General features: G+C 41.8%; 1 protein-coding gene across 4 annotated transcripts in view; it reads right to left on the bottom strand.

The window, feature by feature from the left end:
• Window positions 1-2,996: 2,996 nt before the first annotated feature.
• The window catches only part of LARP7 (La ribonucleoprotein 7, transcriptional regulator), a 72,942-nt gene continuing 55,546 nt past the window's right edge, over window positions 2,997-20,392 (bottom strand). For all 4 annotated transcript variants that reach the window (XM_069743831.1, XM_069743832.1, XM_069743833.1 and 1 more), the window contains exons 11-13: window positions 10,462-10,621; window positions 4,957-5,048; window positions 2,997-3,316 (exon numbers count right to left, since the gene is read on the bottom strand). In XM_069743831.1, the coding sequence (XP_069599932.1) occupies window positions 3,236-3,316; window positions 4,957-5,048; window positions 10,462-10,621 (333 nt within the window). In that variant the 3' untranslated portion in view covers window positions 2,997-3,235. The remainder of the gene's footprint in view (window positions 3,317-4,956; window positions 5,049-10,461; window positions 10,622-20,392) is intronic.

Genomic DNA, 20,392 nt, shown 5'->3' on the forward strand with positions numbered 1-20,392 from the left:
CGGACCCTGGGACGCTAGGTAAGTATAAGGGAGGGGGGGGAGCACGGGGGGTTGGATCGGAGCATGGGGGGGGTGGATCGGAACACGGGGGGGGGGGTGGATTGGAGCACGGGGTGAGGGATCGCTGTGCGGGGGGGTGGATCAGAGCACGGGGGGGGGAAAATCGCTGTGCGGGGGGGGGGATCGGAGTGCGGGGGGTTGGATTGGAGCACGGGGGGTGGGATTGGAGCACGGGGGGAGCGGACAGGAGGACGGGGGAGCGGAGCACAGGACGGAGGGGAGCGGACCACAGAACGGAGGGCTGGGGGGGCGATCGGTGGGGTGGGGGCACATAAATGTTTCCAGCCATGGCCGATGATATTGCAGCATCGGCCATGGTTGGATTGTGATATTTCACCAGTTTTTTAGGTGAAATATTACAAATCGCTCTGATTGGCCGTTTCACTTTCAACAGCCAATCAGAGCGATCGTAGCCACGGGGGGGGCTAAACTACCCCTCCCCCTGTCCCTGCAGATCGGGTGAAATGGGAGTTAACCCTTTCACCAGATCTGCAGGGACGCGATCTTTCCATGACGCATATGCTGCGTCATGGGTCGGAATGGCACCGACTTTCATGACGCAGCGTATGCGTCAAAGGTCGGGAAGGGGTTAAGGGCATAAAAATTCAAAGTTGGAAAATTGCGAAATTTTCAAAATTTTCACCAAATTTCCATTTTTTTCACAAATAAACACAGGTAATACCAAATAAATTTTACCACTATCATGAAGTACAATATGTCACGAGAAAACAATGTCAGAATCACCGGGATCCGTTGAAGTGTTCCAGAGTTATAACCTCATAAAGGGACAGTGGTCAGAATTGTAAAAATTGGCCCGGTGATTAACGTGCAAACCACCCTCGGGGCTTAAGGGAATGTGTCACATACATTTTTTAAACTAATTGATACCAGATTGTGATAATTTTTTCATTATTTGTATTTCAGGTTTTCAGATTATTGTATTTTGCTTTCTGGACATTTATGGAAGCTGCTCTCTTGTCTATTTGGAGATATGGACATATGCATGTATATATATCATAAGACATTATAGGGGACTTTATTTCCTTGGGAGAGTTTTCTATACATGTTTTCATGTTTAGTGAAATGCAGGAAGAGGGGAGAGGAGAGCTGTGACACTATCTACTGTGAATGATGGATTCTGTTGTTCTGACGGCTGAAAATGGATCTCTTCTGGACTTGTCAGTCTATTAGAAAAGCAGTTTCTGTTTATTTATTATTTTATGATATAAGGGGTGACACAAATTTTAAAGTAAATTCTTCCAAAACTTTAAACTGAGATTAACCCCTTAACCTGCAGATATGGGGATTATCTGACTGATCCTGGCTCTGCATTATGACTCAGCGGTCAGTAAGGGCCGAGGGTGTTGTTACAGACGCCGTTCTGTATACTCAGAGGGGTGATTAAACCAGCGCCGACCCTGTGGCTGAAATAAAATGCTGCCAGGGAGAATAAAGTTCATTTTCTCCCCGCAGCATTCGGCTACATGCAGACGTCGGGCAGGTTGGTAACTGATTTAACCCTATATCTGCAGGGTAATAGTGTTTTTTTTTTTTAGTGACAGGTTCCATTTAAGTGTTTTCAGTAGAGGACATTACTGTGAAAAGTGATTTATTGTGTTGCAGAATTTGGGTTTTATCTGTATTTACTACTTGTACCAATATTTTTAGGCAAAAAAGATTTAAAATGTACTACATGTCATGGTTTGTCTGGGTTGGTTCTTCTAGGGTTAATGCCTGTAGCCTCAAATGGATCCTGGGTGGACTTTATAGCCTCCATGTGGGAGTTTCCTTTGTCAGTGATACTTAAAGGGAACCTGTCACCTGAATTTGGCGGGGCTGGTTTTGGGTCATATGGGCGGAGTTTTCGGGTGTTTGATTCACCCTTTCCTTACCTGCTGGCTGCATGCTGGCCGAAATATTGGATTGAAGTTCATTCTCTGTCTTCCATAGTACACGCCTGCGCAAGGTAAGATTACTTTGCGCAGGCATGTACTACGGAGGACAGAGAATGAACTTCAATCCAATATTTCGGCCAGCATGCAGCCAGCAGGTAAGGAAAGGGTGAATCAAACACCCGAAAACTGCGCCCATTTGACCCAAAACCAGTCCCGCCAAATTCAGGTGACAGGTTCCCTTTAAGCCCTTGGCTAAGTGTATTGACCCCTGAGTGAGTTTTGTGCTTTGTGCTGGTTTGCTTGATCCCTTGGCTTTTTGACTCGGTCTGTTCTCTGGATACTGTTTGTTGGATTCCGTCTCTGTACTTTCTCTGTCCGTTTGGTATTGACCTCTGCTTGGCCCCTACTATCCTTTCTGTCTAGTCCCTTGGTACCGTTACGCTATCCCGTGCTCTGACCCCGGCCTGATCTGTTTATGTCTCTGTCTGTGCCCCTTGGTAGCTCTGTTCTTTAGTTACCTTTCTAGGAGCTGTCCTTCAGCTTTTAGCTCCCTGGAGCTTAGGCCACGCCCTCCAGCAGTCAGGTGATTCAGGTCCCGTCAGGCCTGAAGCTATCTCTCTCCAGTCTCACTTGCCCCGCATTCCTGGGAGTCTGTGGCTCTCTCCGGGTCCTGTCTTCCCAGGAGATAGCATCGGTAAGTGTCACTTATAACTCCCTTCGTGATACTACACAAGAGTAGTCACATCCCTGTTTAGGTGCTGTTAGGAACATGTATCATCAAACTCACCATATTAAAAAACACTACAAACCGGGATTAACAGTAAAGTTGGCCTTTTTGCCCCAAAACAACCCATCACAGTTCAGCTTTCATTTTATTAGATGCTATAAAAAATGAAAGCTGCACTGTTATTGGTTGCTATGAGCAACAAGGCCAGTTTTACTCACACAGTTTTAATAAATGAGGTCTGTTTTGTTTTATATCTGTCATACATTAAGAGGTGCATTATGTCAAATACATTGATTATTCGTCAGCCATCAATATTCACCTCAGTTAAATATATTTTTATTATAAAAACAATGTTGAAATCATTTTAATTCAAAAATGTCAAACCATGGGCTTTCTAATTGAGATGTAAAGAGGTGTAACAAAGAATCTTTCATGAAAACGTGTTAAAGAGCAAAAATCCAACATGGAATATCCAACTCTGAATGAAAAGTGGAGACTAATTTACAAGCATAGGGTTATTTCATTTGTAAAAAAGACGCAAAATGTACAAATTTCAAGGTTCTTCAAGGAATCGGATGTGCTTGCTTGCCTCCTGAGCCTTGACCAGCCTCATGTTTTCACCTTTGGCAACCAGCTGCAAAAAATAAGAAACCCAGTCAGACTAGAAACTAATCTGAATGATCAGAATCCATACGCTACATCCAGAAGTCAACTCCGGCGATCACAGCCGCTGTTAACCCGTGATGCTCAGCATTAAGGAGATCAAAAATACTGTAAAGTAGGAACCGGTTCAGAAAACAGCTGCTGCTAATTATCCCTTTCAGTCCGCAAGTAGGAAGGGGGTTACAGACAATGCGCTGCCTATGGCCATTTTACGTGACTCCTGACACTTCCGCGGGAGTGACAAGAAACAGCCATAGCCGCACATAGTCTGTAACCCCCTTCCTGCTTATGCACTGAAAGGATAAGAAGCCGTTTTATGTCCTATGAGGGGCCCCAACTTTGTTCCTATGTTTCAGAATACAAAAAGGCATAATTATTTGTATAATACAAGAACTAAGGGACCTTACCGGACAAGTGCACAATGATACTGGGAAAATAAAGCTTTATACTTTGTGTACGGAAATAAAAAATAAAGGCAGCAATAAAAGTTGTTTTTTGCAACCGTTCCCCAATGTGGCTGATAAAAGGAGAATCCTTTCCATTTCATCCAACTAGTTTTGGCTAAAATCAATTACCTTTGTCATACAATCATGGCTGAAAGTGTTGGCACCCTTGAAATTGTTCTAGAAAATGAAGCATTTCTCTCAGAAAATCATTGCAGTTACGCTTGTTTTGTTATACACATGTTTATTTCCTTTGCAGTTATATATTCCAAAGGGTGTGAAACCAAATGTTAAGTTCAGTGTGCCATGTGCCAACAATTTTGTCCAGTCCATTTTTAGGGTTTTGTGTAAAATTAAGTCCAATTTGCGTTTTTTGTGTGTTGTTACAATGCACACAAAGGAATTAAACAGGTGTATAACAAATCATGTGCAAATACCATATTTTTCAGATTATAAGGTGCACTTTTTGCCTCTAAACTTGGGAGGAAAACTGTTGCGTCTTATAATCCCTAGTGAGTATACTGGGGAAGGGGGGGCTTTGGTGGAGAGGGGTCACAGGAGGCGAGGATGTTGCTTCAGAGGCTAGTGGCAGGAGTGGAGCGATGTCGGCGGAATCCCATTTCCTGCATATTTCCAGGTGGTGAGATTTGAGAAAATGGCTGCTGGATGATGAGATCTCGATGTGCGGATACGCTACCTCTGGCGGACATTTTTCCCAGGCCCATGGCAGGTAAATGATTGGGAAAGGGGACTCCGCTCACCGGCCCTGACATCTTATGAGACCCAAGGGCCAGCAGTGTTGCCCCACTCATGCAGCCACTGGCCTCCTGAAGCAGCACCCTGTTTCCTGGGACCACTGTTGCCCCCCGATAAGCTACCGTAAAAACAGACTGTAAGAAGCACCCCCATTTTATTTTAAAACTCTATTTATTCCCCCCATAAAAAAAGAAAGAAAAAAAAGTGGGGTGCGTCTTATGCTCCAATGCATCTCATAGTCCGCAAAATATGGTACTTCATTTTCTAGAACCATTTCAAGGGTGCCAACACTTTCGGCCATGACTGTATATTCCATACATATATAAAAAAAAAAAAAGCAGAAATAATGGATGCATAATATATGGACGTACAAATCGCAAATTTTCTAGAAAGGAGCTATCAAGTATTATACCTTTTTAGTGCCACGGATTTTTTCACGAGGTCTGTTTAATTTTGCTTGTCTGTCCACCAAGATCTTCTGCCAATATCTCTGCTCACCATCTCCTGCAAAAGAAAAAAAGAAAAATCTTTAGCATTTACAAAGCTACAAATCAGCATGGTTAATTTACCGTATATACTCGAGTATAAGCTGAGATTTTCAGCCAATTTCTTTAGGCTGAAAGTGCCCCTCTTGGCTTATACTCGAGTCACTGTCCCAGGGGGTTGGCGGGGGAGGAGTGCCGGCTTTGACATCATACTCACCCCCTCCTGGCGCGGTCTCTGCACGTCCCTGCTTCTCAGATGGTCTCTGGCGCGCGCCGGCAGCTTGTATGGACGCGCCTCCACTCCCATAGGCGTGGAGCGCATATTCATTACTTTAATGAGCGGTACCACGTGACCGCTGAACACAGGAACAAGCTGCCAGTGCGCGCCGGAGACCATTGGAGAAGCAGGGACGTGCAGAGACTGCACCAGGAGGGGGTGAGTATGACGGAGGAGGGTGAGCCATGCGATATTCACCTGTCCCCGTTACACTGCCACGCTGTGTCTTCCACATCCTCTGGCTGTGACTTTCAGGTCAGAGGGTGCGATGACATGTTTAGTGCGTGCCCTCTGCCTGAACAGTCACTGTAGATACCTGGAAGACACAGCGGCGCGCGGCAGTGGAACAGGGACAGGTGGAACGCGCGGCAGTGGAACAGGGACAGGTGGAACGCGCGGCAGTGGAACAGGGACAGGTGGAACGCGCGGCAGTGGAACAGGGACAGGTGGAACGCGCGGCAGTGGAACAGGGACAGGTGGAACGCGCGGCAGTGGAACAGGGACAGGTGGAACGCGCGGCAGTGGAACAGGGACAGGTGGAACGCGCGGCAGTGGAACAGGGACAGGTGGAACGCGCGGCAGTGGAACAGGGACAGGTGGAACGCGCGGCAGTGGAACAGGGACAGGTGGAACGCGCGGCAGTGGAACAGGGACAGGTGGAACGCGCGGCAGTGGAACAGGGACAGGTGGAACGCGCGGCAGTGGAACAGGGACAGGTGGAACGCGCGGCAGTGGAACGGGGGCCTAAGCTAGCGGTGACACCGGCACCTAGCCCCCAAGCCCCCATAGCGCACTGGTGTCCCAGTCTGCTCAGGACACCGGCACCTGGCCCCCAGCGACGAAAGATCAGTATGTCATTATTTTTTTTAATCGCAGCTGCAGCATATTGGTCACATAATTCTATGGAGCATCTTATGGGGCCATCAACCTTTATGGAGAAGCAAATGGGGCATATTATTCTATGGAGCATCTTATGGGGCCATCAAATTTTATGGAGCATTATATGAGGGATATTATTCTATGGAGCATCTTATGGGGCCATCAACTTTCATGGAGCATTACCGTATATACTTGAGTATAAGCCGACCCCCCTAATTTTGCCACAAAAAAACTGGGAAAACTTAATGACTCGAGTATAAGCCTAGGGTGGAAAATGCAGCAGCTACCGGTAAAATTCAAAAATAAAAATAGGTACCAATAAAAGTAAAATTAATTGAGGTATCAGTAGGTTAAGTGTTTTTGAATATCCATATTGAATCAGGAGCCCCATATAATGCTCCATACAGTTCATGATGGGCCCCATAAGATGCTCCATACAGTTCATGATGGGCCCCATAAGGTGCTCCATATTAAAATATGCCCCATATAATGCTGCACACAGGTTAATAATGGTCCCATAAGATGCTCCATAGACACATTTGCCCCATGCAGTACTGCATAAAAGTTAATAAGGGCCCCATAAGATGCTCCATAGAGACATTTGCCCAATATAAAGCTGCACAAATGTTGATTATGGCCCGATAAGATGCTCCATAAAGATATTTGCCCCATATAGTGCTGCACAAACGTTGAATATGGCCCCATAAGATGCTCCATAGAGATATTTGCCCCATATAGTGCTTCACAAACGTTGATTATGGCCCCATAAGATGTTCATTAAAGATATTTTCCCCATATAATGCTGCACAAACGTTGAATATGGCCCCATAAGATGCTACATAAAGATATTTGCCCCATATAGTGCTGCATCTACGTTGAATATGGCCCCATAAGATGCTCCATAGAGATATTTGCCCCATATGCTGTTGCTGCGATTAAAAATAAAAAATGACATACTCAACTCTCGTCACTCAGGCCCCCGACACTTGCAATACTCACTGGTCCTTGTTAAGGCGTTGCTGTGTCTTCCGCGTCCGCTGTACTAACGTTCAGGCACAGGGAGTTGTGTAACCATGTCATCACGCCCACTGACCTGAGCGTCACTGCAGAGGACGCGGAAGACAGAGCGGCGTCCGGAACGAAGACAGGTGAATATCACGCAGCGCTCCCCATTATACTCACCTGCTCCCGGCACGGTCCCTGCATCTCCGGTCTCTGACAGCTTCTTCCAGCGTTGAGAGGTCACTGTTACCACTCATTACAGTAATGAATATGCGGCTCCACACCTATGGGAGTGGAGTCGGGTCCATATTTATTACTGTAATGAGCGGTACCATGTGACCGCTCAACGCTGGAAGAAGCTGTCAGCGCCCGGAGACCGGAGATGCAGGGACCGCGCCAGGAGCAGGTGAGTATGTCACAGCCGCCGCTCCCCCTCCCCCGTCGACCCCCCTGGGACAATGACTTGAGTATAAGCCGAGAGGGACACTTTCAGCCTAAAAAATGGGCTGAAAATCTCGGCTTATACTGAGTATATACGGTATATGTGGCATATTATTCTATAGGGCCGTTATTAACCTTTGTGCAGCATCATATGGGGCATATTTTTGTATGAAGCATCTTATGAAGCCCATCAGGAACTTTATGGAGCATTATATGGAGCTCCTGATTCAATATGGATATTCAAAAACATTTAACCTACTGATGTCTCAACTAATTTTGCTTTTATTGGTATCTATTTTTATTTTTGAAATTTACCAGGAGCTGCTGCATTTTTCACCCTAGGCTTATACTCGAGTCATTAAGTTTTCCCAGTTTTTTGTGGCAAAATTAGGGGTCTCGGCTTATATTTGGGTCGATTTACGTGTGTATACGGTAATAAAAAAAAGGAAATATGATCGTCTATAACAGTGATGGCGAACCTATGGCACGCGTGCTACAGGAGGCACGCAGAGCCCTCTCTGTGGGCACGCATGCCAGGCCTCCTGCCGTACACACTCCACTCCCTTCTGATGTTCAAATGTATTTGTGTCTTTTAGTAAGATTATTATCTTGTTCTTAGGAACACTCAGGATAATCTAGCAGTGTAAATAGACTGCACAAAAATTACTGAAACACAGACGTGTCCACAAGATATAATAACATGTGTCTGCATATTTGCTTAACTGTAAGCAAATGGACAACATGTGCAACCTTCTACTATACAGATAATATGCATATTGAGTATGCTGCAAGCACAATCTTCCTGCCTTCCTTCCACATATCAATCACTAAACAGAATTCATCATCTTTCCCCCATCTCACTCTACCCCTCCAACAGACCTATCCATCAATGTCAATGGCTGCTCACTTTCCCCAGTCCCACACACCCGGTGCCTCGGGTGATCCTCAACTCTGCCCTCTCTTTCAAGCCACATATCCAAGCCCTTGCCTCCTCAAACTCAAAAATATTTCCCGGATCTGTGCTTTCCTTGACCGCGACACCACAAAAACGCTAGTGCATGCCCTTATCTCCTGCCTCGACTACTGCAACCTCCTACTCTCTGGATTCCCCTCTAGCACTCTGGCACCACTCCAATCCATCCTACAATCTGCTGCCCGACTAATTTACCTGTCTCCCCGCTATTCCCCAGCCTCTCCCCTATGTCATGCCCTTCACTGGCTTCCTATCGCCCAGAGACTCCAGTTCAAAACCCTCACAATGACATACAAAGCCATCCACAACCTGTCTCCTCCATACATCTGTGACATGGTCTCCCGGTACCTACCTACATGCAACCTCCGATCCTCTCAAGATCTCCTTCTCTACTCCCCTCTCATCTCTTCTTCCCACAACCGCATCCAAGACTTCTCCCGTGCTTCCCCCATACTCTGGAACTCTCTAACCCAACACATCAGACTCTCGCCTACCATAGAAACCTTCAAAAAGAACCTGAAGACCCACCTCTTCCGACAAGCCTACAGCCTGCAGTGATCCTGAAGTTACTGAACCGCCGCGCAACCTGCCCTACCCTCTCCTAGTGTTTCATCACTCATCCCCTGCAGACTGTGAGCCCTCGCGGGCAGGGTCCTCCCTCCTTATGTCTATATTTGCCCGTATTCACATGTAAAGCGCCATGGAATAAATGGCGCTATAAAAATGTATAATAATAATAATAATAATATTAACAGATGAGAAAATGAGCATCTCAACCCAATATGAGTAGAGGAGGTCTTATATGTGTTTTTAAATCAGCCATTTAAATATGGGTATTTAGGATCTAATCTACCAAAGAGCTGCCACTATACAAGGTACCAAGCTGGTACCAGCCAATGGATGGGGGTGTATTTTTTGCTGCTGAAAACACCTTCAACATTGTATGTTTATGGCAACATCCTCCCTAAAATTCAAAGCAGCCTTTTGAAAACCTGAAGTCACATTTTCCTCAAATGGAAGTTAAAGGGAGCCTGTCACCATAAAAACGCCATCCAACCTGCAGGCAGCATGTTATAGAGCAGGGGAGCTGAGCAGATTGATAAAGATTTGTGAGAAAAGATTCAGTACAAGGGATGGTCCAGACGACTAATTTTGGTCCGAGTGCAATCCTTCAAAACATCGGATCACACTCAGACTACTGCTTTTCAATGAGGCAGTGCACACGTCCAATTTATTTCCTTGCACCAAGTGGTCTGCAAAAAGGGAAAAAAAACAAAAACACGCAGCATACAAGTCTTGCCTCCGATAAACAGATTGCACTCGGCCATTCATATCTATGGGTCTGTGGAAAACATCAGATTGCACTCTGATATCCAAGTATGGTCCAATTTTCACGGACAAATTGAATGGGGAAATTTTTTTTGTTCCAGCCGAGAAAATCAGATCACACTCTGCGATTAGCTTAATTTCATGGATTTTCTCATGACCCGAGCCTAACTTGTGTTTTCATCATTTAAAGCCCTGCTCATTCTAGGATTTTCTGTCCAGTGGGCGGTCCTATCAGTGACTGTCAGCTACCTCCTTATACACACTTACAGGAATAAAGCTGTCAGTCACTGATGGGACGCACACTGGGCAGAAAATCACAGAAAGATCAGACATTTAAATGATAGAAGACACAGATTATACTGGACAAAACTACATGGCAATCTGCTCAGCGTTCCCTGCTGTATAATATGATCCTGCAGATTGTGCTGCATTTTCATTGTGACAGGCTCCCTTTAAAGTGACTCCTTTTGTACTGTGCAGTAATATACTATGACATGACTAAAGCCAGCTGATAACCATCCATGAATTTACCAGACAGGATCCTCAATTTCCAGTTGTGCTTTCTCTGCATTTCAGGGCAGGAATTGATGACTGCCTGGGCATCTTCGGGAGTTTTAAATCGAACATGGCACTCCGTATCACCTTCCAGCATGTCTACATATGCCACTTCAGATACTCCAGACAGAGCTTCCTAAAGAGGAAGACGCAACAGGTTAGTACATATTCACAAAGGCCAACACCTAGCGAATACAGTCAGTGCTTGGGAAACTACCATTTTATCGACACTATTTTCTTACAATGTGATTTCAGATTAGTTATGCCTTCTTCTGACAGCTAGTGCAGGGAGCATATTGCTGTAGAAATATGGAAGCATGTCCGTGTTCTCTCCCCTGTCCTCACAGGCAGGGCCGTATTTGCCACTAGGCACTTGAGGGCACGTGCCTAGGGCGCCAGGATGCGGGGGGGTGGCACCTGAGCAATTTTTTTTTTCTATCCGGGCTCACCGCCAGCCCAGGGACGGGACAGAGCCATGCATACAAGATGGGACTGGGGGGGAACAGAGCCATGTATACAAGATGGGACTGGGGGAGAACAGAGCCATGTATACAAGATGGGACTGGGGGTGGGGGTGACACGGCCATGCATACGGGGGGGAGACAAAGTCATGCATACAAGATGGGACTGGGGAGGGAACAAAGCCATGCATACAAGATGGGTCTGGGTGGGAGCAGGCCCATGCATACCAGATGGGACTGGGGGGAGCAGAGTCATACATACAAGATGGGACGGGGGGGGGGGGGGGGGAGGGATTGTTTGAGCCGAGCCATGCATACAACAGTGGGAGCCACGCAGAGCAGGACAGGACGGGAGAACCACACATACTGGGATAGGAATGAGGGGACAATGCATACCTGGGCTTATACTCGTGTCAATAAGCTTACCCAGTTTCCGTGGCAAAATTAGGTGCCTCGGCTTATACTCGAGATATACGGTATGTAATATATACACACACATGTATGTGTGGAGATATATATATATATATATATATCTATAGGAAAAAAAGGGAACAGCACAACGTCAACTTATCTTTAGGTGCAGGGCCCCAGGATAGCAGTCCATGTATCCAAATAAATCGATATAAGTCAAAAAATGAGGCAGCACTCCATATAGTCAGTGTTCAACTTTGCAGGATTTAATCAACCCACTGTGCCTTGAGAAAGGCTCAGTTTGAGCCGAAACGTCGCCCTGCACAGTGGGTTGATTAAATCCTGCAAAGTTGAACACTGACTATATGGAGTGCTGCCTCATTTTTTGACTTATATATAATATATATATATATAAGAAAAAAAGGAAAACAGCACACAAAAAAATAGAAAAAAAGTGGGCTTTAATGCCTGGACGGCGTGGCAACGTTTTGGATTTCCAATCCTTTTTCAAGCAGTGAACATACAAATGAAGTGGGTATATATAGCTAATACATATGTTCTCTATTAATCATCATTAAAATAATATTTACATTTCCAGCAATAGTGCTAATAAACTCCATATCCTAATAAAGTGCATCAGTGTCAATGTGCATATATCTACAAATACACCATTAAAACAATATCCATCATGTACAGTGCACCATATATATCACGTAGATATCACAATGAGCAATTAAACCTACACAGATGTCCCAATCTAATATACAATTAGGCAGAAGGCACACTTACAGGCATATCGCCGCTTGTGTATAGTTCTCGGCATCTTCCTGGAGTCACTGCGCATGTCTATGGCATTTGACCTAAGACGCATAGCATTGTGGTCAGCGCCTGCGCACTAGTGCTCCGAAGACCTCGGCGCCATTTTGGAAAAGGGAATAACCTTAATTCCAAGGGAAAGCAAAAGAAAACTCTGCAATTTTATAGCGAATTTCTATGTTCAATTCAGCGCTGGCCACATAAGTGTCTTTTAAGTATACTGATACTAAAGATCACAATATAAGTTTGTTGGGCTAAAACGAGCGCTATTAACTGTATACTAGGACGCACCCACAATGTCTTAATTAAAAGAAGCTTAACCGTATCATATTTACATAATGGTCCGGACATAAGTCCACAAAGGGTCTAAATAGTTCACCCCAACTAAGCGAGTATTATAAATCAGGACTGAGATACAAAGAGGTAGAAAGCCTCCATAGTCCCCGTATACCCTTAATTACTAAGACCATATTAGGCTTCCATCATGATACTGTAAGACAAATAAACTATAAAGACAAGGGAGTGCCATCCATGTATTTATTGAAACATTTAGCAGAGTATTTATTTTGAGACAGAAAAATTGCAGAAGGACATCATTTTCCATGCAAGGTGTATCTTTCCCTTCATAGATTGGGACATCTGAAAGAAATATGTAAAAAATTAAAAACAATTTTCCCACATATAAATGAAAAGAGAAAATTTACCAAATTCTACAAGACTTGATTAGTTTTGAAATCCACATTTAATCCATATGGTTTTAACGTATTGAGTTTCACAATCCATTCTAGTTCCCTCCTTTTAAGTAGTCGCACGCGATCTCCCCCTCTTCTCTGAGGAGGAATCATGTCAATGATACGAAATCGTAATTGTTTTTCTGTAGTCGATTTCTCTACAAAGTGCTTGGAAACAGGCAAATCCATACGTCCCTTCCTTATGGTATGTCGGTGTTGATTAATTCGAGTATTAAAATCACAAGTTGTTTCACCGACATACCACAAGGAACAAGGGCACTGTAATAGGTACACAACAAATTCAGAATTGCAAGTCAAAAAATGCTGTATTTTAAATTTTTCTTGAGTAATCGGATGAAAAAAACTTGATCCCTTAAGCATCATGGAACAGTTGACGCATGATAGACATGGGAAGCATCCCTTCCTATCTTGACCAGATATAGTTGTTTGACTGGACCTTTTAAGGGGTCCAATGTCAGATTTGACTATAGTGGAACCAATAGTACGGTTACGTTTGTAGGAGAATATTGGAGGATTGGAGAGTTATGTCACATGTGGTAAACATTTGGACAACATTCCCCAATGTTTACATATAATTTTTGAAATTTTGCTACTCTCTTCGCAAAAAGACGTCACAAAAGGTATGCGGTTCAATTCTTTTTTGTAGGGCTTTTTTTTGAAGAAGATCATCTCTTTTTAATAAATCCACTTTACTTTTTTGTGTTCTTAAGAGATTTTTAGGATAACCTCTATCTGAAAATTTTCTTAGGGTATTTTCCATAGATTCTTTTAAAGAATCTTCCCCACTCTCAATTCTTTTGACCCTGATTAGCTGGCTAAAGGGGATCGATTCTTTTGTTTTTTTCGGATGTTGACTATTAAAGAGAAGTAGGTCATTTTTGTCAGTCATCTTAGAATACAGTTGAGTCGTCAATCTATTATTGTCAATTTTCACATTCACATCCAAAAATTGAATATCTGTATTTGAATGTGCCAAGGTGAATTTGATTGTATCGTCAACTGTATTCAAGTAATTATGGAACTCGATCAGTGTATCTTCTGGGCCAGCCCTACAAAAAAGAATTGAACCGCATACCTTTTATGACGTCTTTTTGCGAAGAGAGTAGCAAAATTACAATAAATACATGGATGGCACTCACTTGTCTTTATAGTTTATTTGTCTTACAGTATCATGATGGAAGCCTAATATGGTCTTAGTAATTAAGGGTATACGGGGACTATGGAGGCTTTCTACCTCTTTGTATCTCAGTCCTGATTTATAATACTCACTTAGTTGGGGTGAACTATTTAGACCCTTTGTGGACTTATGTCCGGACCATTATGTAAATATGATACGGTTAAGCTTCTTTTAATTAAGACATTGTGGGTGCGTCCTAGTATACAGTTAATAGCGCTCGTTTTAGCCCAACAAACTTATATTGTGATCTTTAGTATCAGTATACTTAAAAGACACTTATGTGGCCAGCGCTGAATTGAACATAGAAATTCGCTATAAAATTGCAGAGTTTTCTTTTGCTTTCCCTTGGAATTAAGGTTATTCCCTTTTCCAAAATGGCGCCGAGGTCTTCGGAGCACTAGTGCGCAGGCGCTGACCACAATGCTATGCGTCTTAGGTCAAATGCCATAGACATGCGCAGTGACTCCAGGAAGACGCCGAGAACTATACACAAGCGGCGATATGCCTGTAAGTGTGCCTTCTGCCTAATTGTATATTAGATTGGGACATCTGTGTAGGTTTAATTGCTCATTGTGATATCTCCGTGATATATATGGTGCACTGTACATGATGGATATTGTTTTAATGGTGTATTTGTAGATATATGCACATTGACACTGATGCACTTTATTAGGATATGGAGTTTATTAGCACTATTGCTGGAAATGTAAATATTATTTTAATGATGATTAATAGAGAACATATGTATTAGCTATATATACCCACTTCATTTGTATGTTCACTGCTTGAAAAAGGATTGGAAATCCGAAACGTTGCCACGCCGTCCAGGCATTAAAGCCCACTTTTTTTCTATTTTTTTGTGTGCCGTTTTCCTTTTTTTCTTATATTATTAGAACCATTTGAATATTGGTTTGGAGAGCTTTGCACCGCAAGTTTGGTAATATGATGCTGTTCTAATTTTTTCTCTATACTATGTTCTGTGGAAATTTGCATCGGACTATTTTTTCTACCACTCTTATTTGTTTACTATTTTTTTGGACTTATATTTTGTGTATTTTTTGCTTAATATATTTTCCAGTGTGGGCTATGGAAAAAGCCATGCCTGATTCGGGGTTTTTTGCATATACCAATGAAGACGGGGAAAGGATACTTGAGGGTGAGGAAAGTAATGCCACTTTCTTAAGTACACCATCGCTATATGACTTGAAAGTGAAATACGAAAACATCATAAGAAAATCAACCACAGCTCAATTACATTTGGTAACCCTTAGTGAGTACTATAGGGTTAAAAAAATCCCTAGAGGTCTTCGCTCTAATATCCGTCCTAATCTTATGCTAAATGATGCGTCTTTTTGTGATTTCAAACAAATACGGCTTGGATATAATCCTCCTAAATATTGAGTACTTACAACAGGAGACAAAAAAATTGAAATGTGATATATCCCTGGTGGAAACGGAACTTAAAGGTCTCTGAGAGAGGAGGAATGGACTAATTTTAAAGAATCCATAAATATTAAAATTGACAAGTTGCGTCTTGAGCTGGAGGATGTAAAACGTAGAAAATGGAACCGTGATATGGATGACTATAAAGATGGGAACATTTATAACTGGCAAAGAGATAATGCAGGCAATTGGAGGAAAAAAGGTTACTGGACATTGAAAAACGGACCTAATTGTTTTTATAATGAAAATTTGTTACCTAATGTTGATTTTTTTAGGAATGGACCCTATGAAAGAAAAAATGAAAACAGCAGGAAAAGGGGAGGAAAAAAGCATCGGAGACAACAAAAAAGAGAAAAAAGGGAAAAGCAAGTCACCCGTAGAGAAACAGATGGCAACAAGGAGCAAAGAACAGACTTAATTGTAAACATTTCAAGTAAGATCCTCACTGAAAATCAAGTATCAGTTTTAAATAAGGGGTTGTCCTTTGGGTTAAGTACACATGTGGACTGGTTCCAACCTAATATGGACCTTCAGCAATTTTTTAGGTCTATCAAACTAAAAGAGTGGTTTTGGAATAAGCCAAATATAGAGAAACCTCTTAGCTGCAGTTTAAGTTTACAACAACTAAATTTGAAGAAAACTAGTCATTTTATCCCACCAGATAATTCGCCTGTCATTGAAGCCTTCATTTTGGCTGTCAATCATGACATAGAAAAGTTAAAAAAAGAATGTACTAACCAATTCTTATATCCTAATATGACAGCAGGTGAAATGGAGGCTCTGTATGAACTGGCACACAATGATGAAATAATCATCAAAAATGCAGATAAAAGGTGGCGCGGTCGTCATCATGAATAAAAAAGACTATATTGATGAGATCAATAGACAGTTGGCTGACCCGGAGGTGTACGAGAGACTTACTCATGACCCAAAGTTTGACATTGCGAGGGACATTAAATCCATTTTGGATGGTGCCCTGAATATGCAAATTATTGACCAAGATGTATTTGATTTTTTGACAGTTAAATTTCCCATCACTCCTGTGATGTACATACCACCAAAGATACATAAGTCTCTCGAACACCCTCCGGGCAGGCCTATTGTTTCAGGCTGCGATTCCATTCTTTCCCACATTGGGATCTTTTTGGATAGGATCTTGAATCCAATCGCTAATCATACAGAGTCTTTTGTGAGGGATACCACAGATTTCCTTGAAAAAATTGGTGGGATTGAAATGACGGGTGAAGTAATACTGGCCTCATTCGACGTAATATCTTTATATACGACGATTGAAAACAGTAAAGGCTTGAAGGCAGTCAGTAGGAAGCTGCAGAACACCCAATATTCTGAGGGTACTAAAACGTTTATTTTACAACTGCTTGAACTAATATTGACCAAAAACTACGTTTTGTTTGAAGATGTTTATTATTTTCAATTGCGAGGAGTCGCCATGGGCGCTAATATGGTGCCAGCGTATGCTAATATTGTCATGAGCACCCTCGAGGAAGATTTCGTCTATGTGTCTCCCCACTTCAGCTATGTTGCTGCGTGGTGGAGATACATAGACGATATCTTTCTGATTTGGACTGGCCCAGAAGATACACTGATCGAGTTCCATAATTACTTGAATACAGTTGACGATACAATCAAATTCACCTTGGCACATTCAAATACAGATATTCAATTTTTGGATGTGAATGTGAAAATTGACAATAATAGATTGACGACTCAACTGTATTCTAAGATGACTGACAAAAATGACCTACTTCTCTTTAATAGTCAACATCCGAAAAAAACAAAAGAATCGATCCCCTTTAGCCAGCTAATCAGGGTCAAAAGAATTGAGAGTGGGGAAGATTCTTTAAAAGAATCTATGGAAAATACCCTAAGAAAATTTTCAGATAGAGGTTATCCTAAAAATCTCTTAAGAACACAAAAAAGTAAAGTGGATTTATTAAAAAGAGATGATCTTCTTCAAAAAAAAGCCCTACAAAAAAGAATTGAACCGCATACCTTTTGTGACGTCTTTTTGCGAAGAGAGTAGCAAAATTTCAAAAATTATATGTAAACATTGGGGAATGTTGTCCAAATGTTTACCACATGTGACAGAACTCTCCAATCCTCCAATATTCTCCTACAAACATAACCGCACTATTGGTTCCACTATAGTCAAATCTGACATTGGACCCCTTAAAAGGTCCAGTCAAACAACTATATCTGGTCAAGATAGGAAGGGATGCTTCCCATGTTTATCATGCGTCAACTGTTCCATGATGCTTAAGGGATCAAGTTTTTTTCATCCGATTACTCAAGAAAAATTTAAAATACAGCATTTTTTGACTTGCAATTCTGAATTTGTTGTGTAACTATTACAGTGCCCTTGTTCCTTGTGGTATGTCGGTGAAACAACTTGTGATTTTAAAACTCGAATTAATCAACACCGACATACCATAAGGAAGGGACGTATGGATTTGCCTGTTTCCAAGCACTTTGTAGAGAAATCGCATACAGAAAAACAATTACGATTTCGTATCATTGACATGATTCCTCCTCAGAGAAGAGGGGGAGATCGCGTGCGACTACTTAAAAGGAGGGAACTAGAATGGATTGTGAAACTCAATACGTTAAAACCATATGGATTAAATGTGGATTTCAAAACTAATCAAGTCTTGTAGAATTTGGTAAATTTTCTCTTTTCATTTATATGTGGGAAAATTGTTTTTAATTTTTTACATATTTCTTTCAGATGTCCCAATCTATGAAGGGAAAGATACACCTTGCAGGGAAAATGATGTCCTTCTGCAATTTTTCTGTCTCAAAATAAATACTCTGCTAAATGTTTCAATAAATACATGGATGGCACTCCCTTGTCTTTATAGTTTATTTGTCTTACAGTATCATGATGGAAGCCTAATATGGTCTTAGTAATTAAGGGTATACGGGGACTATGGAGGCTTTCTACCTCTTTGTATCTCAGTCCTGATTTATAATACTCACTTAGTTGGGGTGAACTATTTAGACCCTTTGTGGACTTATGTCCGGACCATTATGTAAATATGATACGGTTAAGCTTCTTTTAATTAAGACATTGTGGGTGCGTCCTAGTATACAGTTAATAGCGCTCGTTTTAGCCCAACAAACTTATATTGTGATCTTTAGTATCAGTATACTTAAAAGACACTTATGTGGCCAGCGCTGAATTGAACATAGAAATTCGCTATAAAATTGCAGAGTTTTCTTTTGCTTTCCCTTAGAATTAAGGTTATTCCCTTTTCCAAAATGGCGCCGAGGTCTTCGGAGCACTAGTGCGCAGGCGCTGACCACAATGCTATGCGTCTTAGGTCAAATGCCATAGACATGCGCAGTGACTCCAGGAAGATGCCGAGAACTATACACAAGCGGCGATATGCCTGTAAGTGTGCCTTCTGCCTAATTGTATATTAGATTGGGACATCTGTGTAGGTTTAATTGCTCATTGTGATATCTACGTGATATATATGGTGCACTGTACATGATGGATATTGTTTTAATGGTGTATTTGTAGATATATGCACATTGACACTGATGCACTTTATTAGGATATGGAGTTTATTAGCACTATTGCTGGAAATGTAAATATTATTTTAATGATGATTAATAGAGAACATATGTATTAGCTATATATACCCACTTCATTTGTATGTTCACTGCTTGAAAAAGGATTGGAAATCCGAAACGTTGCCACGCCGTCCAGGCATTAAAGCCCACTTTTTTTCTATTTTTTTGTGTGCTGTTTTCCTTTTTTTCTTATATTATTAGAACCATTTGAATATTGGTTTGGAGAGCTTTGCACCGCAAGTTTGGTAATATGATGCTGTTCTAATTTTTTCTCTATACTATGTTCTGTGGAAATTTGCATCGGACTATTTTTTCTACCACTCTTATTTGTTTACTATTTTTTTGGACTTATTTTTTGTGTATTTTTTGCTTAATATATTTTCCAGTGTGGGCTAGGGAAAAAGCTATGCCTGATTCGGTTTTTTTTGCATATACCAATGAAGACGGGGAAAGGATACTTGAGGGTGTGGAAAGTAATGCCACTTTCTTAAGTACACCATCGCTATATGACTTGAAAGTGAAATACGAAAACATCATAAGAAAATCAACCACAGCTCAATTACATTTGGTAACCCTTAGTGAGTACTATAGGGTTAAAAAAAATCCCTAGAGGTCTTCGCTCTAATATCCGTCCTAATCTTATGCTAAATGATGCGTCTTTTTGTGTTAAGTTTGGTATGATTTCAAACAAATACGGCTTGGATATAATCCTCATAAATATTGAGTATCTACAACAGGAGACAAAAAAATTGAAATGTGATATATCCCTGGTGGAAACGGAACTTAAAGGTCTCTGAGAGAGGAGGAATGGACTAATTTTAAAGAATCCATAAATATTAAAATTGACAAGTTGCGTCTTGAGCTGGAGGATGTAAAACGTAGAAAATGGAACCGTGATATGGATGACTATAAAGATGGGAACATTTATAACTGGCAAAGAGATAATGCAGGCAATTGGAGGAAAAAAGGTTACTGGACATTGAAAAACGGACCTAATTGTTTTTATAATGAAAATTTGTTACCTAATGTTGATTTTTTTAGGAATGGACCCTATGAAAGAAAAAATGAAAACAGCAGGAAAAGGGGAGGAAAAAAGCATCGGAGACAACAAAAAAGAGAAAAAAGGGAAAAGCAAGTCACCCGTAGAGAAACAGATGGCAACAAGGAGCAAAGAACAGACTTAATTGTAAACATTTCAAGTAAGATCCTCACTGAAAATCAAGTATCAGTTTTAAATAAGGGGTTGTCCT

The sequence above is a fragment of the Ranitomeya imitator genome, chromosome 1, assembly GCF_032444005.1.
Source record: "Ranitomeya imitator isolate aRanImi1 chromosome 1, aRanImi1.pri, whole genome shotgun sequence".
Lineage (NCBI taxonomy): Eukaryota > Metazoa > Chordata > Amphibia > Anura > Dendrobatidae > Ranitomeya > Ranitomeya imitator.